The sequence below is a fragment of the Toxorhynchites rutilus genome, chromosome 3 (genome assembly GCF_029784135.1).
Source record: "Toxorhynchites rutilus septentrionalis strain SRP chromosome 3, ASM2978413v1, whole genome shotgun sequence".
NCBI classification, from domain to species: Eukaryota; Metazoa; Arthropoda; class Insecta; order Diptera; family Culicidae; genus Toxorhynchites; species Toxorhynchites rutilus.
Genome location: NC_073746.1, coordinates 292489263 through 292514954, shown reverse-complemented (window position 1 = coordinate 292514954; position 25692 = coordinate 292489263). Strand labels below are relative to the sequence as shown.

The window sequence follows — 25692 nt, the reverse complement described above, 5'->3', positions numbered from 1 at the left end:
AAGAATCCAATCGAAATGTCAAAAGAGCCATTTCGGCTCAATATTGTATCAGTTTCTGTGGTCGAGTGGTCAAGGGCGCCAGTGTACATCGTATCACAAAAATCATTGTGTGAGCAATGTTGATAGGTTTACACTATGATCAGAAAGTACCGGGATTTTTTTATTTAAACGTACCGTGCATGCGGGAACCGGTTTATTTTTTTTTTTATGTTGGTACGAACTTAAGACGCACATCTGTCATGTTTTAGTACCATCCGATTTTGCATAACTCGAGAACTAATCAAGCGAATTGAACCAAAATTTACATATGGAGGTTTTAGGGAGCAATACATGTTTCTATGGTGGTTTGACTCACCTACAAATGAAACACAAACTTCTGCATAACTCGAGAACCAATCAAGAAAATGGAGCCAAATTTGAGATATGAGGGTTCTTGGGTACGAGAAATGTTTCTATGATGGTATGACACCCCACTCTTCTCTGGAATTGAGAGGGGGTCCCATAAAAATAATACACATATTTCAACCAATCATGACAATTGAAAATTGTCGGAAAACTCTGAAGAAAAATGGGAAAAGTCGAGAAAATTCAATTCGCATATGTTCTACAATTACATTTGATGTTTGCGCTAACGAGATTGGTCTTCGTTCGAAAGTGGAAATGGATTTTAATGTGATAAAACGTGGTAAATCGTCTTCTATCTATATAAATAAAAATGGATCGCCGAATGTGTTGATAAGGGCAAAACTCGAGAAAGGAATTGTCCGATTTAGGGCTGTCTTTATTCTATCATATTTTCTGTATCAAACATTTATTCCATGTAACGAAGACACATGTTATTTACAAGTGGTTGAAAAATCTTGCACGAGAATTGTGTCTGAAAATAATCTGATGTTATAATGATGAGTTTTGATAGAAGTATTAGGAATTTCATAGTAAAAGGTAATTCAAAAGGGTCGATTAGAAGATTAATCAATGAACAGTTCTGCGATTGGACCCATGAACGTGCGCTTAGTAAGAAAACGTGAGTATAATAACGAAAAATAAATTTTGGACGGGACGAAGTTTGCCGGGTCAACTAGTAATTGATATAATTTCAAGTACCCTTACTCTGTACGATCGCAGTCTGTCCGAATGTGGATGCCTCTCGAAAACAAACCTGTGTTTTACTAATTGTCCGGTTAGCTTTGAAGCATGAAAGACGATCCTTTGGTTAGTGCGGCATACGTCAGCCCGGTTAATTTTTGGTTTGAAATATGAATAGTACACGGCGGGGCGGCGGTCCCATTACATTGACCTCAGAATAAATTTCATTGCGAAAAATTATAGGAGGTTGTGTCCAAGATACGACCGCATTGTTGACGTAGAACTACGCTGTTATTTTATATAAGTCGCTTATTTATACCTTCTGATATTATTCTATAATGCTATAAAATTTTAGAAACAACTGCTTAATAGAATAGTCTCTGAAATAGTTTTTTCATCGTAGAAACAGTTGACGATAATTGATTGATGATACATTCTTGCCCTTGCAAAACAATACACTAGCTGATCGTATGTCGCAATTTATTTCATGTCAATGCATTGAAAGTTTACCTCGAACATTATTCCGGTGTCCTTTTTCGCAATTAAAACAGTCTCGGCCACAGTAGATTGTATACATGTTGCACCAGCACCATTATTCCACATCTCATAATTACATCAATATATCTTTGGCACCGCATGGAAACAACTGTCACCCTTAGTGGAGGAATTTTGCTACTGGCAAGCGAAACCTAATCACATACAAAATTCCAGAACGACATTTACTTTCTTGGTAACTAAACAAGCTAAATAAACTCTTATTGTTAATAACAACCTCGAAAACAGTAGCAATGCTTCATTATGATCAATATTAGCGCAAATGCAATCCTAGTTGAAGGCAGTTTTGCGACTGGCACGCGAACCCAAATAACTTATAACATTCCAGTGAGACATTCAAGATGCTTGGTACTCCCCAAATAATTTTTTGGTGCACAACCCTTACGCCTGCTTCGCCATAATGTCAGTTGATGCATTGATGCATTCTCAAAGGCATCATCGAAGCTCTTATGATGACGGAAAACAAACAATGTTAACACGTTAAGCCCCACGTCGTTCCCTGGGGACTGACACTGAAATGTCCGCCTTTTTTGCGCCGATCTCACCGCACTGACTGCAGACCTCTCGTTCGGATAGTGTCGACATTGGGAACGGCAACAACAAAGTTACAAAATGATATTTAGGAAAGCCCACTATCGTTTCGCTGGGACCGACACGGGCCAGAAGAAAAGTTCATTGTCGGTCCCCTATTTCGGTCGGGGCTCAACGTGTTAACTGCTTAGAAAAAGACTGAATTATGCCACACAGCATGTACTCTGCTGTAACACCCATCGATGCGAATTCGCTGATGAGTTTGTCAAGAGCGACCGCCTCCACCGCCAGCAGGGGGAGCTAAATTTTGGTTGCTGCCTGGGTAACGGCGTTTACATTTTCGACCGACGCATTGAAATCGCATACTTCGCTGTTGTTCGATGTGGTGTCACACTCGCGAAGGCTCGGTTCAGTGCGAGCGCTTTTCACCAACATCGCGTGCATCATTAGATGACGCTTGCCTCGAAATTTTATTGCCCCTGGCAATGCGTTCGTTTTTTGCAGGGCTCTTCTTGCTCATCACACACTACGCGAAGCGTCCAATTTATGACGCGGAAAGAAAAACACACGATACGAATAACGCGAAAAACGAACAGAAAAACCAAACGACGATATCCAAGTTGGATTACCACTGGTGGGGTCCAATCTTAGATCGAAGCGCAGCGAAAGCAAATTGAACTGGATTGCTTAACAGTCCGATGCCGAATGAAAGTTTGCTTTCTTTCTTTCTTTCTTTGTTTTTAAGAGGCTTTAAACTTTGCAGTTCATTCGCCTCTAAAGTTTGCTTCAGCGAGATCCACTGTTTATACTCTAGGCAGATATTCCCCTTCATTCTTCTACTTTTCCTTTGTTCACGGAAACTTTAAATTCTACAATTTCCCCTTCGTTGGTCGTCGATAAGTTGCTCGTTATTGACAGCCCTGTTCGGGAAAGCACACAAATGGACAGAACAAATGTATGGGAAAATGGAAACGCTTAAAGTTTTCTTGAATTTTAACCATTTACAAACCAGGGGATTCTAATGTATAGCATATTAAACAAATCTTACGGAATTTCCGATTCGTTTAGTATGTAAATCGTTAAAATCCGTTCTCGGTAAAAATAGTTATTAACGTTAACTTTATTTCATAAAAACGTGGCCTGTTTTCTGATTTGGCACCCTTAATGAAAGACGTAGTTCTACGTCAAAAAAATTATTCATAATAAAAATTGCGCTCCGGTGACGTTAACACGTAAGTACCGTATTTGGTGTTAATAACTATGTCGAATAAAACGCATTGACTGTATTCTTAGGGGCAAGTTCAAGATTACGCCTGTACCAGTGCAAATCAGGAGAAATTTTTATGACAAAAATCCCCTGGACAGAACCTGGTCGAACCCGAAGTGAACACAAAGCCTTCAGAAAACCGGACCGAAAGGTTACCTGACAAAACTTTGATCGATAAACAAATAGGTCTTTTTATCTCTGAAGGCACACACGTGGTGCCGCAATTACCAGATGATAAATGGAAACATAACAACGTTTATACGCAGGCGCGGTTATCCGTTCATTCATAAAAGATGCATTCCGTTGCTCTGGAAGCGCAGAAGTGTTTGATAAACATTTTTCTTATGTTCCAAGTATATGGATCAACCAGAAATGTTTGCCGGCGGCAGTTAGTTTGCCGTCATAACATGTTAAAAATCAATAGCTGATAACAATGTTTTGCAACAGATGTTCTCATTTGTTGGTACATACTGTTTGCTTTGAACATGTCGTGAAGCCATGACAGTAATTCGTTTTCTAATACTGGGTAATCAGATGTAATATAAACATTCCCATCGAATTAAACACTAATCTGCTCATTTCTGCCAGGGATTTGAGTAAAATTTCAATACGATGTTCATGATTACAAGCTATGAAAATAAAAACTACTTAACCCCAAAGGAAAATAGTCAACAAACGGCCTGGTAGTTTGGCGTCTCATTCGCACTATTTTTAGCACAGTTTCATCATCCACGAGACATTTCGATGCCATAGTACCTCTTCCCGGCGTTTGCTGCTGATGTGCAGACACCTTATCCGTTCCGCACCGCTTATCGATCAAACACGTGACCAACACGAATTATAAATTACTCCATACCGCCGGATGAAAAATGTTTTCACATAAAAATGGCATTTATTTTGCCCCGAAACAGCCGAAGGTAATTTGTCAATTTGTTTGCACGGCAGCGACAAGGATACTTGGAAAAACTTTCTGCGCATAAGCACCTTGTCTACCCAACAGAAGAAGACCTAATCGGCTGCGAACATTTTGCTCAGAATGTTCTCAACTTTGAAGAGCAACGGTTGATTTGTTGTTCCAGGGAACATCCTCCAGAACAATTGGTGTAGTGTTAAAAGGCGATTAACTGCTCCTGTTAATTCTACAGCAATCAGAGTGGAATGAACGTTGTGAATGCGTCTGGTGGATGTAGTAACAATTGTAAAAGTGAGATATATTTTTTTCATCCCAATTAATGTAAGTTTATGTTTTAGTCGGGTGAATAGCAACGGAGTGGAAAAAAGACGGTTGGCGGTTTTCCGTGTCTAGTATTCATATTTTAAACCGTTTCATCAACCGAAATGCGGTCGTTCGACTGCCAATGTGCCAATGTCAGCTACGTAAATAAGCGCAATAATTTGATTAATTCGGATGAGCTGCTTCTCTGGATCGAAGAGGCAGCTACGAGGCAGTATCATTTAAAAAAGTGTGTCATCAATACAAGGTTGTAAAATAGATAGCAACGGAAAAAAACAAACCTGCCTTTCAGAAGACGATTAGGCGATAAACAGCTACTAACATTAAACACTGGGATGTTGCAGTGATTCACCTGAAGGCGGAAACTTTACAATATGGGAGACTTTGGTTCTGGTAAGTAATTAAAACTTTTTATCAAATAAAATACGTCGTTACCAGTTCCGCTTTCCGTTTTCTGATACATTAAGTACTGCAATAAAAACGAAAATAGGAACATTATTGCTAGACAACAAAATAAATAGGGGTAGGTGGTGGTGAAATATTTGCACCCAAAATATTTTTTTGAGAAATTTATGTCTATTTTACTTATATTTTTCCAGTTGGTGTGGTTAATAATCGGATATAAGACTAAATAATATAGAGACTAAATCTGAGGTACCTTTTTTCAACATGTTCGAGAAGGATGGTTCGGTTTAGCACCACTTTCCCTCAACATGTTAAAAGTCCTATTCGAAGGGTTTGTTACATAGTAGCTGAGAAGTCATCAATCACTCTCTTAATTGTGCGATTAGGACGCAGAGCCCAACCAACAAGGCTACTTTTGGCTTAAGGGGGTAGTACACTATGGAAACTTGAAAAAAATCGAGGAAATGTTTCTGGCTTAAAATGTTCTGTGAGATGTCTACTTTACTGTAGTTTTCATTCCAAGTTTGTTCGCTGCTCCATTCCGGAGTTACAAGCCAATTAGTGGAACTATGTCCTTGTGTAAGAAGTGTGGATCCAACATTTAAAACCCGTTTTTCTAGAAACTAAGTTTTTCAAACTGGTGGGAGTTCTACCTCCGGAACGGTCCATCCGATTTTGATGAAATAGGTTTTCCCAGATTCTCCACTTAATTTCCTGTCATCGTACGTAGGATTTTCTGATATTTTGGGAAATACAATTTTGGTGAATTTTTTGGCCTCGATTTTTGAGGCGAAAACGCAATTCTTTTACAAAAATTGTCGCCATTTCGTCAAAAATTAATATTTTGAAAAAATCCTACATACGATGACAGGAAATATATCCAAGATTACGTAAAAAAATCATCGGTTGAAATCGGTCCACTAGAAAAACTTGTAGAGCTCCCACCAGTTTACAAGGTTTTGGCTGCCGGTCAACAAACCGGTTGCGGCTATTCAGGAGACAGTCCAATTGACACAATTTTTTCGTTTGTTGGTTAGGTAATATATACCTAATGCAACTGTGATATCAGAATAATCATAGTAATTTATTTTCTCGTTGAAAAAAATCGCGAGAATCATATATATTTTATGATGTTCATAGTGTACTACCCCCTTAATACAAATGACTTGCTTCAGCTGAAACTCATTCAGCAGATTGGAAGCAACTTGAAAAAGCGGAGTACTTGCCATGCCCTCAATTGCACAATTAATGTTTGAACATGAAAAATCCAAACACGAATATCTAGTTGGGGTCCGAAAATGTGTTTTATTTTCTATAAATCTAAATATCAGGTGTATACTGGCAGGTTTTCTTATCATTGAGGTATAGCAATCTTTGTCCATAAATTTAAATAAAAAACAGCTAGGTTATACGTTCCGTCGTCCATAACAACGTAATCATATTTTGTTAACAATTTTTCGTACAGTTTACTCGAACGATTCTTCGCCTCCAAATTCTGCTTTGCATTCTGGTCCAGCACAACCTGAGGTTTAGAACTATTCATTCCACTTCTCCACTTTTTGGACGTGCTATTGGCAAATATTTGCTTTTTTCATCGCTGCCCTCGATGGCAGTTTCGAGTTCTGTTTGAAAAGACCCACTGCTTTCGCATCTGTTTTAGGATCCACTGGCAACAGTGCCTATTCCGCATCATTCCGGTTTCTGGGCGTCACGAACTGTGGATTTCAGAAGTGTTGCTAACTTTCAGGCGGATGATCCGCGATTTTCGTTTCGAGCGAGCAGGATCGAATTGACCCATTCCATGAGGTTATGCACCAGAAAATTTAATTTCAAATCTAGTTTCAGGAGAAAGTTGAAGACGTTATTTGAATAAGCACTAATTATATCATAAATTTTTTGCAACAAATTTAATTTTTATGCACCAACCTTTGAGAGAGGCGAGTTTAAAAAACTACTTAATTATATTTAAAATATTTTAGGTTTTCACTATTTTTATGTTTCTTGAGATATCTCTGCACATGCTTAAACGAATTTCAATGTCTATATACCATTTAATGGGTGATGGAATGCTTGTTTGAAGAGCCATGGGTGGACCTAAGTTCCATTTTGTAATTTATGAGAAACAAGCATTTGAAAAACAGGTATTTTGAAGCATTGTCACGTCACAAAAATAGACCATTTTTTTAGTTTATCAAATGAACATAGGTTCAAACATTTTTATACTTGGGTTTCTCTGAGCAAACAATGAAAGTCAACAACCCACAAAATTTGGTTGAGATCGGTCCACAAATAGAGAAGTATCAACTGTCTCCAGAAGTTGTTGTCACGTAACGAATAGTATTCGATCCATTCCAGTGTGACGTAACAACATTTTGACTCATTACAAACACTTTTTTTGCGTTTTCACGAATAAAGCACACAACATTAAACGATGTTATAGTAAAATTAAGAAAATTTCCAACAAGAATCATCAGTTGGAGAATATTTTATAGTAAGGTTGGCTTGTTGTCAGTCAAATACTTTTGTGACGTGGCAACACCTGACTTTTTGCTGTTTCGGACTGTTGAACATTAATGATTAATTTCATTAATTACCGTTTCGTTTAAAAAAAAATATAATCTTATTTCAACTTCCGGTTTGCTGATGGTAATATTGGAAACAAAATATGGAAAACCCATACGAACCCATCAGCTTACCAGCGGAAGTCAAATGTCGTATTCCGATGCCATTTTAGAATCGAGGATGTTGACTTCCGGTTCGTTAAAAACGGATATAAAAGGCCGGGAATGGCATGAAATCCTACAATACGATCGTGAATGGTAATGTTGGCATATAAGCATGGGTGCACGAAGAGAAATAAAAAAAGAATAATTTTTGATAGTGAGAGATAGAATTTAAGTGAGAGGGAGATAATGTTTGAGTGGGAAGAACCTAGCCTTAGAGCGACGTGTGTGGAGTTATACAAAGAAAGTGCACATACAAATGTACACGCAAACATCAACGATTAACGATCAACGATCGAAGTCAACGTCAAAGTCAAAGTCATCTTCAATACGCAAACATAAACGCCCTTGCACAGGTATGTGAGTTTATCAAAAGTTTCTGTTAGCAAAATCAAATGCGTTCCCCCTGTAGTGAACGCCACTCGATGAACCAGGATTGTGCTAGCCATTGATTGCAAGCGCCAGAGTGAACGTGTTAAACAATCACGATATAAAAACTGGAGGTCGGTTTTGGACCACCCCGACTTTTCCCAAATAAAGACATACCGTGTATTACAGTTAACAGGTAGATTCAAATTATACAGCTTTTTTTTGATGAACATACCATAAACAATTAAAATTGCCTTATGTCGCAATGTTTCACAAACTAAAAGAACATAGAACTCATTTTGCACACAGGTCGAATATATTTCTTCTCTGACATTGGAGGAATGAAAACGTAAAATGGCGCTAAAACGCTAGAATGAAGAGAATTCTCCATATTAGGCTAAGGTTACTTTGGATAGGAGTACGCACGAAAATTTGATTGTACGAATAGAAACAAACAATTTTGTTCGATAGAAGCTGACGAATACGAACGAAGCAAGGGGGAAGCAATGTAACCACACCAATACAACTCAATGTGGTTGTTTAGCTTCACTATTGCATACAATTCGTACGACCACTTTTCTGCATCCAGTGTCACCGCCGCCTTATCAAATTGTCAGCGTTATGACACCATTGAAAATTCAGTAGGAAGCACGGTTGCGTTTGGACCACTTCCCCCTATAGGATGGGCTTTCGGAAGGGGAAGGGGAGATCTCAGAGGAAAGTAAGAAGTATTCAGAGTAATAAAAAACATAAAAAATAGTATATCGCTTGCTACAATACACTGAAAATCTTATTCATTACAACTTGTTGATTGTGTGACGTGACAACGCTTCGTGGAGACTGTTTATTCGCACAGAGCGCGTTGTCACGTCACAAAATGCATGCCGTCAAAATGCATGTTCTTGCGAGTTTTTTGAAGAACTGAGTATACAGGAATATTCGTTCATCTTTCATTGCCAAATCATAGAACAACTTCATTTGTATGTATTGAAACGGAACTGAAAATACAACATTAATGTTCAAAAGTCGGAATCCGCAAAAAGACAGGTGTTGTCACGTCACAAAAGTATTGGGCTGGCAACAAGCGAATTCAACTGCAAAATATTCTTCAACTGAAGATTCTTGTAGGAAATTTTCTCAAATTCACTTTTAAATCGTTCACCATTTGAAAATCGTGTGATGTATACATGAAAACGAGAAAAAACCTGTTTTTAGTTAGTCAAACCGTTGTCACGTCACGCTGGAATGGGTCAATTGCGTAGCGCTTGCTCCGATGAAGCTATAATGTAAACAAATTAGATCGGAAAATCACAACTGTTCCGTCGATTCTACGACCTCCGAATTTCAGCTCAAAAATCGCCGCTCGATCTGAAAACGAAACACAATATAAGTTTCAGCGATGAAGAAATTGGTTGATGCCCTCGAAGAAATGCACCCTTTATGAAGCTGAAGTCAGATTGCAATTTACGCTAGAACAGCTATCGGAGCAATCATCAGAAATTTCGAGGCAGCTGCTTGGAGCCCTGTTGGAAGGATTGCAGAAGGACGTTTCGTATATGCAGATTTGTTCCCGTATATGAATAATCATTTTGCCATACAATACAAATACAAATAAGGGGGTCTTCGTAGCCACTTGGTTACGCGTTCGCTTACCAAGCGATCGATCGTGAGTTCAAACTCAGGGCCCTCAATTGACCATCTTTGTGTTGTTATAGAATAACTACGTCCACGCAAAGATCGATTCATCCATACAACTGCTCTGCTCTGCAAGACACATCGGGCTGCTCTTCTATAAATAACCCAACAATGATCAATATCAACTGTCTCCGCTGTCCGGTCTGCTGAACAATGGAAGAACAGAAAGAATACCCTTACGCCTAAATGGCTACTACTGTGTAATTTACCATAATGTAATGGAACAGAAAACTTAAAGCCTAAATGACTACTACTAACTACTGTGTAATTTTACAATTTATAGAAACATAAACATATGTACATGTACACGATTCAAACCCGGCTCTGTTACAGCTAAAATGCTAATGAACCTAATAAATAAATAAAAAATGGGATAACAAAAATACAAATACATACAAATACAAATGAAAAACAAATTTCTACATTACTCGAAAATTCATCAAGAATTCAAATGAAACATATAGTGGGGGTTCTACCATACAAATGAAGCATGAATGTCTGCACAACTAAAAAAACTAATCAAGCGAATAGAGCCAAATTTAGCACGTGAAGGTTTTAGGGGTCAAGAAACGTTTCTATGGTAAATAGACACTCTTCTCCCCTCGTCGCTACCATACAAACGAAGCATTGATGTCTCCATAACTCGGGAACTAATCAAGCAAAGCGAGCCAAATTTGGAATGTTGAGGATTTAGGGGGCACGAAACATTCCTACGATGGTTAGATACCCTTTCCCCTTTCATTAAGTGGGGGCCGCCATTCAAATGAAACACAAATGTCTGCATTACTCAAGAACTAATCAAGCAAAAGGAACCAAATTTGGTAGATGGAGCTTTTAGGAGGCAATAAATATTTCTATAGTGGTTTGACACTCCTCTCCCCGGTTTTACCGGTAATGAAATTTTCATTACCGAATAACCGGTAATTGAAATTTTGGCACGGTAATGCAATCCCCAGATACAATCAGTCATTTTGACCGGTCGGTAGTTCTATTGTTAAACAGAACGTACCACTAATCAAACTAAACGCTCGGCTTTGAAAAGTGTCATTGCAACTGCCACTAGCGGGATGACTTATGAATCGTGAATGACTTATTGCTGCCTTTTTTTTCATTCAATCTTAGAGAATTCGAACATTGGGTCCAGGTTAAAAGTGGCGTCAAAGTGCAGCGCATTTCAGGTATTTACTACCACACAATCGATTCGATTCACATTTTCTGTTGCCGTTCTGCAAAAGGGGATCCAGAGTATATTTTGTGCATTCTTTCTTTGAGAAATTATGTTTTTGGTAGCGTTGAAGATGAAATTTTACTAAGAGATACTGAAAAACTACTTGGATATTCAATATGTTCTGTATTCCAGTGTCGCTCTGGACAGCGAGCCATCAACAGTACATGTTAATAAAGAAATTTAATTTGGTAATCTATTCAAATTGGCTTTTTATTGCTTTGCGAATCGTTTTACTGATATCCTGACTCAGTGCGAGCATTTAATTATCGGTCCTTATCAATGCTACCAACCCTTCGTTTTCAATGCGGTCGTTTCTCGGACATCACTTTTCTAGTCATTTTTTCTTTATCTTGAGCGGTACCCACTTCAAAATTTTGTCCACACTGTCGGTCAAATAGTTTATTTACAAAGTCCGAAAAGAAATATCTAAGACAAGACTCACCCATAATGCCATAATGGGGTCCACCCATTGAACCAGTTTTCTGTCAAATCCATGCCAGAAAACAAACATGCTTTTCGAATCAATTCTACAACCTTACCTGAAAATAAACTCATATTTTATGTAATGGGTGGCTTACATAGACATTTAAATAGTTATGCTTTTTGATACGTGCGTCATTTTGACACCTGTCGCTTGTTTTATGTTCAGCTTGATTTGTCCTTTCATCATGACTAGACTGACACCTAAACAATGCCGGTAAATTGTGCAGTTTTTTGCAAAATCCACGGCTAAGGCCGAAAAAAGATTACGCTCTTCATTCATTTAACATTGGCCATAACATTACTTGAACCTTTTTTTAATTTCAATGTTTATTCCTATATGTTTCTGTAGGTTGTATTTATTCCGAGTCACGATTTACCCTATTGTTCCAGATTTGTAGTACATAATTCTTCTCAATCTCTTAGAGAGATTCGCAGTTTGTCGTTCAGGAGCAATTTCGGAAAATCAAACGTCATGGAAAACATAAAGACTATTCAGTAGTTATTGGAAATTTTGCTGGCTGGCACTGGCGACGGACTAACATTCTGCGATGCATCAGTTCAACCCCTAGAATGCAGATACTGCCAACAATGCTGTATAAAAATCCAAAAAACAACGTCGAAACATGGTCCAAATCCACAACTGTTGTTTCCAGATCATTGCGGGCGCATTTAGGCTTATCGCTGAAGAAGTGCTTCTGCCAGTAGTGTGCAATCGAGGTTTCCACGCTCCTGCGTAGGGTTACTCGAAACATTTCCTTGAAGGGACTTCCTTTAGGCAGAGGTAGGAACATCGGTCTAAGCGGATTCAGAAAAACCTCCTGTAGATCACAAATCTGATCATCGGTGAATGTACTCTTGGTTAGAGGGTAGGCGTAAGCGGTGTCACACTGGAAGGCATATCCCCCTCTTTGCACAAGCCCGATCCCTTCCTTTACATTTACGTAGACATTTTCATTGTTAAGAATTTTCCGGTTGTATAATTCAATAGCGACTGGATCCATGGTTTTCTGCAACAAAAAGAAACTGCAGATGCACGAACTTTCGAACCATAATTACTTACGTTGAGGTAATCTTTGTTGTATTCCAGGTCCTCAATGATCACTTTAAGGTTGCTGTCCAGTAAGTGCTTCAATGTGGTCATAGTTTTGGGGGGAATTATTAGAAGATATCCAACAATGTACGTAGAATAGAATTGGTACACCAAAATCGAAAATAGCAGCATACTGAAGAGTGTTATCCTCGTAGAACTGAATATCGTTTTACTGGCAAACCCTATATAGTAATCATCAGGCTGAGATAAAGATGAAAGCAACGTTGAAAGCACCAAACATTACCCTGCTGACAAAGGATTCCGATAATGATAAGCATTGTTTGTTTGCGATTATCACGAACTTCCTCGTCTAGAGAATTCTTGCAGCTTTCCGCCCAAAAGTTGACAAATAAAATTCCGGCAGCAAACAAACCGATCGCAAACATACCCAACCACAGCTCTTTACGAAATGGTTGTAGGAGGATGTTTCTAGCGTGGGACTTCCGTGGATGTCGAAAAACAAAGAGCATCCTGATCGAGGAAAAGTGATAATAATTCCGAAGAACCGAACAGTGTGATAGACATACCTGGCAATACCAACTGTTACAGTATAATCGAGGATTGGTACTCTTTCTTTAGTATAGGTTAATGTGTTGATCGCTAAATCGACTTGTTTTGTTGCTAACTGACCTATTATTCCAATGTTAGATTTTCCGTCAGTTTTGGATAATCCCCAAGTTGAACACCGCACCATTTTAAATCTATGCTAACAGTACATTATGATTCAACTAGACTTGTCACAAATATAAGTACAACTTACGTGAAATTGTGTTTCATCTTCACAATCTCCCACATTCGATAGCCGAACCTATGGAGCGCATACGTATGCACAGGGTCATTACTGGTGAGATGTCCCAACAAAGTCGTGTTGTGGACTTGATTCAATGGCTGGAAATAATTGTATATCCCTGAAAAATGATCGTCGCTGTGAATGTCAGTTCCAATTACCGTAACCGCCGCTGTCAGCCATATCCCACCAAAGTCGAGCCGTCGTTCGTACTCGGATTGAGAAACGATGAAGTCGAACCCGACAGAGTCACTCCAGTTTCCCAGTAGCGTAACATTCAGTGGCGCACCACGTTTTCTCATCGTACTATAAACGTCATAAATGTCATACACGGAGTCCGTCATGTTCTCTCTGGGAACAGCCAAAGTCACTTTAGCATCCACATTTAAATTTTGCTCATCCAGTAAACAGGTAGCAGAACTCAGCGAGTCATTCCCAAATAGAAGCCAATGGTATGAGGCGTTGAAATATGCACCGTTTGAAGCGCACTCAAAAACCTTCTCCGTCTTGGCACAATCCATGTCGATCGTTAGCGCCAACGTGTGATATCGATATCGCATGATATGGTGGTGATCCCATGTGTTGTGTATAAAGCTCGAAATAGACACATAGTGTGTTTGACCGTTGAATGAAGTAGTGATTTGCTTAGATAAGGGAACAACATCTGAAAATAATATCCAACACCTTATCAATACAATTTGAAAATCTTTGCTCCGCTTACCTTCATTTTGCTCGAGACAATGAAAAACTATGAGTATTCTCGAATGTTGCCATTGTAGATAGTGTTTCAGCAGATTCACATTCATAGTTGCGAGGGAAAAATCACCCAGAAGTAATATAATAGTTAGGAGCTTCATTTTCGTCTCCTCTGTTCACCCAGTAGAACTATCGGATTTATAGCAAACGATACTCGAATCGCCTTGCATTTTTAATGAGAATGGGAATGAATGGCAATTTCATTTGACATTCTAATAGCGTTGAGTAAAAGTTTGCGGCAGAAATGTGAATCATTGCAAGCATTTTACCGAACTTCCTGTTCGTTAATGATTGTAATCTGACTCATGGACTCGTGGTCGTTTCAGATGTGAGGCGTTCTTAACACCTTGAGGTCCGGTCGAATTAGGATACCTACAATGAACTTTTGGTCCAGACACGTCGGTCCACGCGAATCGATAGTTGACTTTTCTAAAAATCATTTTCTAACTTTGTGGCTGTCGTAACTGCCGCAGTAACTGTCAGTCCGATGCGACCTGCTCGAAAAACAATGACAATTCAGTGTCAGGGACCGATGCAACGCTCAACGTGTGAATCACAACGAAACATGGTTTGGACTAACCTAACCTTAACATTGATCGTGCCTATAACATTATATTGTCTCCAAATCCACCCAAGTAACCACTCTACTGCTGCAGTAACTTCAAGTAACGTCTCTACTGCTGCAGCTAGTTCACGATGTCCTGGATGATTCCTCCTTCTGAACTTCAGGTATTCCGTCGAGAAACTCTCTGCTCTTAGGCAATGACTGAGTTGTATGACATGAAAGATTACCCGTTGACTTGCCCGAACTTTTCTGGATTATTTTGTCTTGAAATTGAAATTTTGTATTAGTTTTTTTCCGTATTGTTTTTTTAGCGTGCTGCTTTTTCGAGAGCCGAATAGGAATCCGCCACGTTATCCGATGTTGTTTCATAATCTCTCCCATTCCTACTCATCAGACATGGAGGGAATTGAACCCTTGTTTATTTGGAACACGGCATGATAACATGATAACTTTGATAACTGGCTAGGTTAGTGATTTTATTAACTTTTACATTGTATTTAAAGATGTAATGCATGTAATTCTATTTCGGAATAATATAAGAACACATGTTCTTTGAACGCTGGTTATTGACACTATTTAAGGGTGTCATACTTGGGGTTACAACACAAAAACTTCTGTGAAGTTAGCGAGGGACACAAAACTTGCATGCAAGTTGCGTCACGTAATAAATTTGAAATTCATCATGAACGCATCGTATTTACTTCTTCATTATTATGATTATTCGAACAAGAAATCACTTATCTATACTCTAACAGAATTATACCCTCCTGTGCTCGATCAAAGAAAAGTTATACACTGAAACATGAACATGTAAATTGTACCAAATACAGATTTATGCATTTATTCGTTACAGAAATATTTTGTTCTATCTATATAAACTCATGGCTCATGTTCATGTTTTAGTCTACAACTTTTCTCTCATCCAATCCAGGAAGGTGAAATATTGGTTGAATATTAATAAAAAGATTCTCTTTTGAATAATCATAATTACAAAAGAGGAAATATTATGTTTAGACGATTAAACTTAGAAATACAAGAAACAAATAACACCCCAATTTTATTTAGGTTCCGGTAGGTTTTGCCAATGATCATACCTGCTTGTTAACATCCGTCATTAGGCTCTGGACAACCATCCCATCGATGTCCAGTCTTTTTTGAACCGCCAAAGGTCATCGGCTCCCTTGTCCTTCTTCCATAGTCGCCCTTTCAAAAATTCTTTAACAGGTTTTATTTGCGAATAATTTGAATTTATTTGAAATAATTTTATCCTTTTCCTCAAATCCCACATTGTTCTCGCGATACCAGTCCAAGGTCGAATGCCCGAGTGTTTATGGATACACGTTTTTGGAGACATACCTTCCGGTAAAGTTCACCATTCATATTCCCGAGAGTGAAGAAAGGGTATGATTTCATGTCATATCGACAGCACTTCGTAACTTCGGAACTTTTGTTTCTTGCAGGAAGCAAGATCAGGCCTAAAGATTGCAGTATTTTGTCAGCGAATTCGTTTTTATGTCTCCAGGGCTGCCAAAATGGGTCCCACCAAGCGGTAATATGTTTTTCGGAAATAGGAAAAGTCAAACGGAGAATCGTTGTTCAATCACATTCGTGCAACTTTTAGTCAAAAGTTCGTTCACAAATCCGGAAGCTTGTGATGAACTTTCTCTCTCAAACGCCTCGTTAAGCCAAGGTAATACTCTTCATTGACCGTTCGACCCTCCGGAAGGAATTCCGAATGGATAACATAATATCAAAAAACGCGGTGCAAAAAAAAGTTATTTTGTTTTTAATGTCGCTGTGAACAAACTCAATGACAGATTCCGCTCAAATTTGACATTAGGACCACTGACGAAAGTACCAACTTCAAAAGAATTGAAAAATGTTCAATGGGAAGCTCCTAAATTACAAATTCCCAGTGTATATTTGAAAGAATATATGTTCCCAAAACACGGATACGGATAACACAACACGGATAAACATCAGAGAAGCTGGTAGAGAATTTTTCAACTGGGAGTTTCAGAATAAAATTATACAAATGTATTGGTGATCATTCTACAGACAAAGAACACACATTACCAATGAAACATGATAAACTTGCTGCGCAATCTGCAATTGTGTATTTTGTTTTGCTACATTTTTCATTTTACATGTTTTATTTACAGTTCAGCCTATGAGTATTCAATGCTAGAACTATCAAGTGGGATGTTACGAATCTAATCAATCCAAGCATGATAATTTTTAACGGTCTTCTTGTTCAGATTGATTTTCACACGAGACACAATCACCTCCAGGGTTAAAATGAGCTTTGCCAAAGCGCAACCTGCAGCCAGCATCCAATACAGACTGGAAATGTCCAGAAAACTTATAGCTCCAGAAGCGAAATGCCGCGTCATACACTGAGGTCTATCCACGTAAAATTTTCTTCTATAATATTGTGCCAATCCGGTCTCAAGCAACTTTCTAAGGGTAACCGTGAAAAGCTCTTTCAGTGGACTACCTTTTGGTACCACGATGTGCAGCGGTCGAAATGGATAGAGAACAAGCTCCTGTAGCTGACATATTTCTCGTTCCTCGAAGGTTTCTATAATGCGTTATGAATACTTAAAATGTATGTGGAATATATCAAACAACGTACCCATGATCCACGTGTTTCCATATGATAGGTCACAATGAAATGCATATCCTCCACGCTTCACTAGCTCAATTCCGGTGCTGATGTTCACAAAGCCAAATTTATTCGGGAGCACCTTTCGTTTATACAACTGAACAAGAACTGTTCGGTTGGTCTTCTGTGGAATCAATCAAAATCGATCATTCTACAAGAAATTCGTTAGTAATATTGATTTACCCACATTGAAAAAGTCTCGATTATATGGTAGATTTTCGATCGAGTACTTCAAATCGCTTGCTAGGAGCTGATCCATAGTTCGAATGGTTTTGGGAGGCAGCATAAGCAGTGAACTAATCATGAAGGATGTGTAGAACTGAAAAAGTATAACACTAAAAACAATCGCCGATAGAATTGCGATACGTGAAACACAGGATGATGCCTTGCCCGAGTATCCCTGTTGACAGAAAAATCCCAGAACCGCCAACATGAATTGACAGTTGTATATACAATCCAGCTTCCGCTCCATGTAAAAATTCGTCAAAAGAATGATCGATGCAATGAGCAGCACCATCGATACCGTTATCCACAGAACATCGCAGAATGGTTCTAGAAAAACGTTTCTTGTTCTAGTGTTTTTCGGATGCCGGAATACGGTCAAAAATTTGCCGGCTGTCATTGGAACCGTTTGATCGTAAGACGTCAGTCGTTCCTTTCTCAGTTCTGAAGGCGAGCTTGAAAAATCCACCAGATTTTGCTGCATTTGATCAATGACGCCGCTTGTGGAGTTGGTACCAAGTGTTTCCAGAGACCATCCTTTGGTAGTTATAAACTTGATGCTAAAAAAATGGAAAATATCAGATGAAAAAATATCGCAATTTCCGTGAAGATACCTGAAATTAAGATGGTAGCTCAACAATGTGCTTATGCGGTAACCAAAGCGATCCGAGGAATATCTTCTGGGTAACGTTAACGAGCGCAGATATTCTTCCAGTGAAACATTTCTGGGTGCACCCAAGGTCTGTGGGGGAACAAAAATGATAAAATACTAGTAATTTTCTTAACCTTAACCACCCACAGTTATAGCTGCCCACAGATATATTCCATTCAAATTGTTGCTTCTTCGATAGGAAACAGGACGAATTCTACGAAGACCCGCTGTTATATTCCATACTCCTGCATGTAAAATGTGTACTTTTCCTCCACGTTTTTTTATCGTCCCGTAGACATCGTACAAGTTGTAGTTCAAAAATTCCCGGTCTTGTTCGACCGCAATCGTAACGCGCGAATCTATATTTATATTCAGAGTATCAAGCAACTCATATCCAGAATCCGCATTACTACCTTCTGCTAATAGAAACCAACTGTACGACGCATTGAAATAGGCGTGACTTGAGCAAAAAACTAACAACTCATCCACTCGCGGACAGCTCAAGTCCAGAACAAGACCAAAGCGATGATGATCAGTGTACATAAAGCGCTCATGATCCATGTAGAATCTGGATGAATTTGTGTCGATGATTTGCAGCGATCTCAGGCCTTTTATATTTAAATACTTTATCAAAGAGAATAATTGGGTAGTGTTACACTGGAACAAAATAACCACATCAATGTGTTCACTGCTCAGCAAGTCTGCGATCAAAAAATGATGAGAATGAGACATCTCCACACAGGCAAGAGTAAATAGTAAAAAATATTTCATTTCTGAGTCTACAGACGCGTGGAACACACGAAACATATTCTTAAACGTTGAAAGGGAGCCTTTAAATAGCGGTTCATTGGCAAAGCTTTACCAATAAGATTGCATCATTATCCTGTCAGTAAGAAAGTAGCATGTTGACAATGATTAAAAGCATTTATTCTTTGAATAACTTATTTGATGTAGTCTAAAATAGGGTACCTGAGTGTTTCATCGACAACATTTACTTCTGTTGTGTTATTTGTGAATAATCGTTTATATATTTTATGCTAATGAGTCGTAAAGTGTGTCGAAATAGTAGAAGGGTCTGTGCCTAGAGACACGGACGGAAGCTTGACGTAGGACTTTGATTATTGGGGACAACTACTTTTGGATTGGATGGACTATCTATTGTTTTTTTCATCGCCATCCGGAATAAGTTCATTTTTGAATGTATACATTACGGCCAAATCGCTTCGGAAGTACAACGAAACTGTCAATTGGCATCGTTACCAACAACAATTGATCAATTTTAACTATGTACTGCTACAAAATATCTAAAATTAAACACTTAAGGTGAATGAACGAAGAAAGTTTTTCCGACTTATACTGGTACATGTGAATCTTCGAGATTATCACTCAGTATACAATCAAGGCGTGTTATTTTACATAGACATCTACTAAGTAGTGATTAGAATGACACAAGTTGATACTACGTTAATTGATAAATGTTGATAAACGATACTACGCTAACAAGGCGAAGTTCTCCTTAGAATGTCATCTAAGTCATCAATGACGTTCAGCGTTGAAACATTTCCGCAGCCGGTCTACAGGTCCGAGCTAAGTGCTGACGAATTTTTTCACCCCATCGGGTAGCTTCGACGAGGTCTCCTAGCAGCGTTAGGCACAGAAAGTTTCAAGAACAGAGGGGGAAAGGTTGACAATTTCGATGCCCGACGGCTTCTAGTTCACGGTCTTTGCGAACGTACTCAGTATGCAAGACACAGTCCTTCTCCAGCTCTTTTCCCTCATCTTGTTCCAAATTTCTCAACATTTGATTCGATTTAATCATCTCGTCCGTATTTTACTGTCTACATATTTTGTCCAACATTTTTTTCATTCACGATGAACAGACAATAGTTTTGCGTTTTTGATGTAGAATTACGTCCAACAGGACGATATGGAAGGTAAAATGAAATCCTTAACACTGAGCATGTAGGAAATAATGGAAGATTTCGATCGCTTATAACTGAACAATTTCTTAATAGATCGCAAAAATTGCATCAATTAATTAGAAAATTTCACAATAAATAAAATATTTTTTTAGATAAACAATTGAATAATTGGGAAATGTGAAGCATTATCTAAACGCGATAAATCCCACGTTTTAATTGGCCATGTTTGCACTCCTCAAATTGTACCGACCAAAGCAGGCAACTAGAGTAACAGCAGAATACATCAATACAACTGTGAAAACAAATGTGGCTATCCACCGTTCCTATCATTCTATCCAAAATATGAAAAATAAGACAATGAAGCCAGCACACGTACAAGACAGCGAGCTGTTGTCTGTTGTCTCCTTTCCTTTCCTAATGCTGCTAGCACAAACAACAGTTTTGCTCAATACAATGGAAGCCTGAAAATAAGCGAAACATTTAGTTGTAGATAAATTTTGCTGCTCCGTTCCGAACCGATTATTCATTTTCTAAGCGAGAAGCATTTCACACCAGAACGAGAACGAGAACATTGCAATAGAATCAATATAATCAGCAGAGATTCCAATAGCAGCAGCAAACGAGTTTCAATTTTCCTGGCATCCAGAGGAGAACCGTCACCCACCACTCTCGTATTATCGATCCAGCACACAGCTTTGTAATAATGGTTTTTCAGGGCGATCGAACCTTTCACTAAAGAGTTATTTCAATACAATTCAATACAACATTTCGATACATTCTAAAGCAATAACCAAAATAATAAAAAGCAAATTGATTTTAATAATGTGTTTGCTGGAGGAGAGCTTGTGTAAATTTAGGAGTGCTTTTGTGCTTTTTGGTAGTTGGTTAATTTCCGACCAATCATTCCATTTCCACAAATTTGTGCATTGTTTCCGGATTGAAAGTTGCGTCAAAGTATAACACATTGCAAGCCGGATGGGAAGAAGAAGTTTTCCAGCAGTGTGAGCTGTTTTCTTCGGTTGGAAACTGAAGGTGAAATTTCATTTCGCTCCGATAGTTATAGTTTCCGCCAACACAGTTGATTCCAAATTTACTGTTGCCGTTCTACGAGAGATGCTGCACAGTAGAATTTGTGGATTAATCCTCGGGGAATGATGTTTTAGGGAGCGTTGAAAAGCAAATTTTGCTGAGAAATACAGAAAAACAAATCGGGTATTCGATAAATTATTCAGACTGACAGCCCTTGGTGTAGTCATAAGTCTCTCCGATTATGTCACCGACATTACACACGCATTTATTTGGATTTATGCCCTGAATATGACGTAATCACTTTGTGAACAAATTCTGTATGAAATGTCAAGTGCTGAAATATGAAATGATGATACAATCGTTCGGCTACCAACAAAACCAAACTAATCAGCACAACCAGAGATAATAAGGAAAAACCATTCGATATTTGTTCGACATCGATTTGTTTCATCTCCAGATTATCCGTTGGACATAGTGGTTTCTGGCTAAAGTATTTTCGATTATAGTATGGTTCGAAATCACTCACTGTACAGTGGTCGTCGAGGTAAAATTTAAATCTCCTGAAGTTCGCATACTCCATCATTCGCAAAACTATCTCTAGGAATATGTATATTGCAATATATTAATAATAGCGAAAATCTAGTTATAATGGGACCTCTACTCTGCTATCAATTAGCTGCCGAACTGTTCCAAGACTTTCCGGAGCTGGTGTCAATAGTGATTCAATGATAGTTCCATGGAACTGGTATACCAACGCAGAGAAACATAGCGTCACGAAAGCAATCACTATGCTTGCATCTAAAGATCCTACTTCTGCATAGTCTTGCTCGCAGAAAACTCCAATGATGGCTAGAAAGCACTCTCGGGAAGCTATCCTTCAAATCAAAGTGTAACCTCCAAACCAATCGAAAATGCAACTGTTATAGCCAACACGGCGAACCAACGGCATTAGTCGAACGGTTCCAGAAATGCATTGCTCGTGTTTGAACCAGCCCCGTCCTAGGCGGCCATGCTTTTGGTGTCAACATCTCAACAACAAAACAGCTTAATTTCCTTCGAGGGCAATACACTTGGTATAACGAGTTTCCAAAATTTCAATTCGTACTACATATGCCTTAGTGCCACTCTGGAGACTGCCTTTCTGACTCAGGAGTGTGATAATAGATCCAAGTTTCATCCATTGTCACAAAACGTGGGAAGAAATCCGCTCGATTACGCTTCAACAACGCCAAAGCAGCTGTTGAATCATCAACGCGCCGCTGTTTTTGGTCGATGGCCAGCAAATGGGGCAACCATCGCGCGGACAGCTTTTTCATGTCCAAACTGTCGTACAAAATGTATCCCACTCGTTCTTTTGAAATGCCTACGGTCTCAGCTAACTAAACCACCGATAAACTGTTGTTCTCGAAGGAACAGAAGTGGAATAACATTTCCTCAACCACTGCATGGATTGTTCAGGAGTTTTTCCAATGTTTGATTAAAATACAATACTCCCCTTTTTCCATTTTCTATACGAATGCTCAGGTAGTGAAACTAAAACAACTGTAGTTTGTGGACAAATAAACGAAATTTCATGAGACTCAACACTAGTGACTAGATGAACCTCTCGGAATGAATCTTGTTCATTTTTCAGTGGCGCCATCTGTTGAAAAATCCCGGGACTTTTCAGCCCATGTAGTACATTACTAATCTACAATTTGACCAAACACATCGACGCTAGTGTTTAGCGCAATGCTCTTTCTGAATTTTGAATGCCTTTCCTGAACATCTCTGAAACAATAAAGAATACTGAACATTGAACATCTTAATCATGGTGAATGAAAACAATACTTTTCTGGCGTCGTTCCGTAAATAATTCTAACACCAGCTGCGGGTTCACTTTTGCGGCACTTGTAGAAATGTAAAGCACGAACAATAAACACGCAATCCTTGGGGAAAGGAACATTCCTTTGCTCCAATGGCGAAAGATGAGAGAAAAAAATATCGCTCATCGCTGGTTGAACTCGTTTGAATAGAAACAACAACCCCGTGGGGGTTGTCATTAATGGACCGATATGATTGATGTGGTATCAATTAATTCTGATGACCTCTGACAAAAGAAAATATTTCAGGTGATACTTAAAAGTATGAAATTCAAAGATATCAAACAATTCAAAAGATCAACTGTGATGGATGTATTGTATCCTTCTTTCGACAACATAATGGTTTAGATCGTATTTATAGTAAAATCAATAACTTTAGAATTTCTCGGCGTTCATTTTAGAGTTCTAATATTTTTGCAATTAATAAATGCTTGGTCTACTGTCAAAGGAGGTGATATTGGGCCGAAAAGGATAGTTTCTAATATATTGAAGAAAGGAGTTGTATCAAGGACACGACCGCAAGAACAATATACAGGTTGGTCATGTGGCGAAATTTGTGTACTTATTTCCAATGCACGTACTGCATTGAGTATGCATTGCGCACATTCTGTCTCTTCATTTATCACGAATAACTTGTTTTAAGTAACAAACGACAGAGCTTAAGTTCTAATATCTCCTCTCTCATCAGTGTCTCTAGGACGAGAAACACGCACAATGAACTAGAGGAACTAAATTTAATAATGAACTTAACTTTATCTTAAAATTAATTGCTGTCACTCTCTTGAATGCTTATAACTCGAACATTTCTTAATAGATCAGAAAGATGTTTGCATCAATTCATAGGAAGTACTTCTACGTACCTATCACAATTATGTAATGTAATTCTTCCTGAGATAAGCAATTAAAAAACTGTATAATTTCAAGCGTTATCTAAACGCCCCAACTGAACCAACCGTGGTTCCACGCCAACCCTGCAGTTATATCACAGATATGACCCACTCATTTTTTTTAAACCGCTATATGTGATATCAACATCATGAAAAACTGTTGACTGCTCGCTGGCCAGAGAAGACTGTGTAATAGAATGATGAATTATAGAATCATAATTGAATTCATTCGCCTCAAAGTAATAGAAGAAGCGGTTGGCTTTTCTTATATCTTATAAGTTAGATGCCGACGGAGCTTAAGTTGCAATATTTTCTTCTCTCCGAAGTGTCCGGAGAACGAACACTGCGTTTTCATTTCGAGCGATCGATTTACGCGTCCCTGATTCGCAGTGGTATATAAAAATTGTGCCTCGCAGCTACATTAATGCTTGAATTGTTTCATATCTGGACGCAAAAAACGGATCTATCATGGATGATGAAATAAAAATTTTGATTCAAGATGAAGGTCATTCATTGTACTTCAAAGGAGAAATAGCGAAAAAATCATTCCTATTTGATTTTGATGAAATCTCGAACTTTTCTTCGAATACCGCTCGTTGGCTAACCTGAGCGTTCATTTTGTTCCGTTATCTCTTCATCTCTGTCGCATCCCGAGCCACCTCTCCACTTTCCTTCAACTTCTTTTTGATAATTGACCAATATTTCTTAATCTTAATCGACACCGTTGACTTGACATCACTGTAGTAATTCTCCGCTTTCATGTAGCTTACCAAATCAGAACAAAACTTTACAGGTTCATTGTGAGCTTTAATGTCCGAAAAAATACGTTGTTTAAGGCACTCTTGCTTTCACATTTTGGATTATGGATTCAAGTCCCCATTACTTGTTTGCCACGAAAACCTGGGTTTTTGGTCCACAGCTACAAATACCTTGCCAGGTTATAAGCTTTCTTGCGAATTTATCGGCACACACGGATTATAACATACTAGGAGCATCACCTGGACCAGTGGCATTCTAGAACTTTTGTCCGGAGAGCTGCCCATAATCCATTTTCACTTACGTTTCGTCGTCCATGAGGATACATTTTTCGTACTTCGTAAGAACCTCATTATCCCCCTCCCGACTTTTTATCACAAGTTCCTTACTGGCCCGAAATAATCGAAATCCTTCTCGCAAGCCAATCCTCTGGATGGTGGTTTGGCTGTCCGACATCTTAATCCGACAGCCCCAGGTTTTCCCTAATCGTTCTCAAAACCTTCAAATACAGCTTTTGAACCTTAGTTCCACTACAACGCTTGTTATGATCCTGCCGAGCGATAATATGTCACTAACGAAAATATTCAAATTTCAATGATTTCCCGATATTTGAACCTGACCACGTCAGATTTGTGGATGTCCAAAATTTATTTTCGGTTGGCGGCTTCCATCAAGTATAACATATTTGAATTGTGACAACTACATTCTAGATGCGAGCACTAGGAGCGCTGCAGTAAAATGAACAGCGCGTCCAGATATTGAAAGACTCGAGCTTGATTTGCGTGTTATTAACAGCACGGGTAGATAAGCACGAGAATGCTCAAAATAAATGTACAGGAAAATTGGCATCCTTTCAATTTCCATCAATATAAACCAATTGCGGATGAGGAAATTGTATATCATGAATTTTTTTTGTACTCCTC

At 38.6% G+C, this 25692-nt stretch overlaps 3 protein-coding genes across 6 annotated transcripts in view; 1 reads left to right on the top strand and 2 right to left on the bottom strand.

Moving 5' to 3' along the window:
* The first annotated feature begins 4337 nt into the window (after positions 1-4337).
* Positions 4338-25692, top strand: part of LOC129774889 (cytosolic carboxypeptidase 6) — a 41829-nt gene continuing 20474 nt past the window's right edge. The window contains exons 1-2 of one of the 2 annotated variants that reach the window (XM_055778939.1): positions 4338-4637; positions 4691-5066. In XM_055778939.1, the coding sequence (XP_055634914.1) occupies positions 5048-5066 (19 nt within the window). In that variant the 5' untranslated portion in view covers positions 4338-4637; positions 4691-5047. The remainder of the gene's footprint in view (positions 4638-4690; positions 5067-25692) is intronic. The other variant, XM_055778938.1, reaches the window with a different exon arrangement.
* Positions 12027-14290, bottom strand: LOC129774890 (ionotropic receptor 75a-like). Its single transcript, XM_055778940.1, has 7 exons — positions 14175-14290; positions 13615-14117; positions 13427-13554; positions 13194-13367; positions 12911-13137; positions 12637-12848; positions 12027-12583 (listed from the first exon to the last, which is right to left on the bottom strand). The coding sequence occupies exons 1-7, from the start codon at positions 14257-14259 to the stop codon at positions 12065-12067; spliced, it is 1848 nt and encodes a 615-aa protein (XP_055634915.1). The 5' UTR covers positions 14260-14290; the 3' UTR covers positions 12027-12064.
* Positions 16899-19191, bottom strand: LOC129774888 (ionotropic receptor 75a-like). Of its 3 annotated transcripts, none has more exons than XM_055778936.1 (5): positions 18461-19191; positions 18276-18403; positions 17627-18221; positions 17410-17563; positions 16899-17355 (listed from the first exon to the last, which is right to left on the bottom strand). In XM_055778936.1, exons 1-5 carry the CDS (start codon positions 19118-19120, stop codon positions 16988-16990), a joined length of 1905 nt encoding a protein of 634 aa, XP_055634911.1. In that variant the 5' UTR covers positions 19121-19191; the 3' UTR covers positions 16899-16987. The 3 variants fall into 3 exon arrangements, with proteins under 3 accessions (XP_055634911.1, XP_055634912.1, XP_055634910.1); XM_055778937.1 differs by having other exon boundaries at positions 17627-18403; positions 18461-18672; positions 18727-19191; XM_055778935.1 differs by having other exon boundaries at positions 17627-18403.

Excerpts from the sequence above, each read along its gene's own strand:
- LOC129774890 (XM_055778940.1), bottom strand. The coding sequence starts at position 14,259 with ATGAATGTGAATCTGCTGAAACACTATCTACAATGGCAACATTCGAGA. Across the intron at positions 13,555-13,614 it reads GGCTGACAGCGGCGGTTACG|CCATTGAATCAAGTCCACAA; the intron begins GTAATTGGAACT and ends AATTATTTCCAG. Across the intron at positions 13,368-13,426 it reads AAGATGAAACACAATTTCAC|ATTTAAAATGGTGCGGTGTT; the intron begins GTAAGTTGTACT and ends CTGTTAGCATAG.
- LOC129774888 (XM_055778935.1), bottom strand. The coding sequence starts at position 19,120 with ATGTTTCGTGTGTTCCACGCGTCTGTAGACTCAGAAATGAAATATTTT. Across the intron at positions 18,404-18,460 it reads ATCTGTGGGCAGCTATAACT|ACCTTGGGTGCACCCAGAAA; the intron begins GTGGGTGGTTAA and ends GTTCCCCCACAG. Across the intron at positions 17,564-17,626 it reads ATAATCGAGACTTTTTCAAT|AAGACCAACCGAACAGTTCT; the intron begins GTGGGTAAATCA and ends TTGATTCCACAG.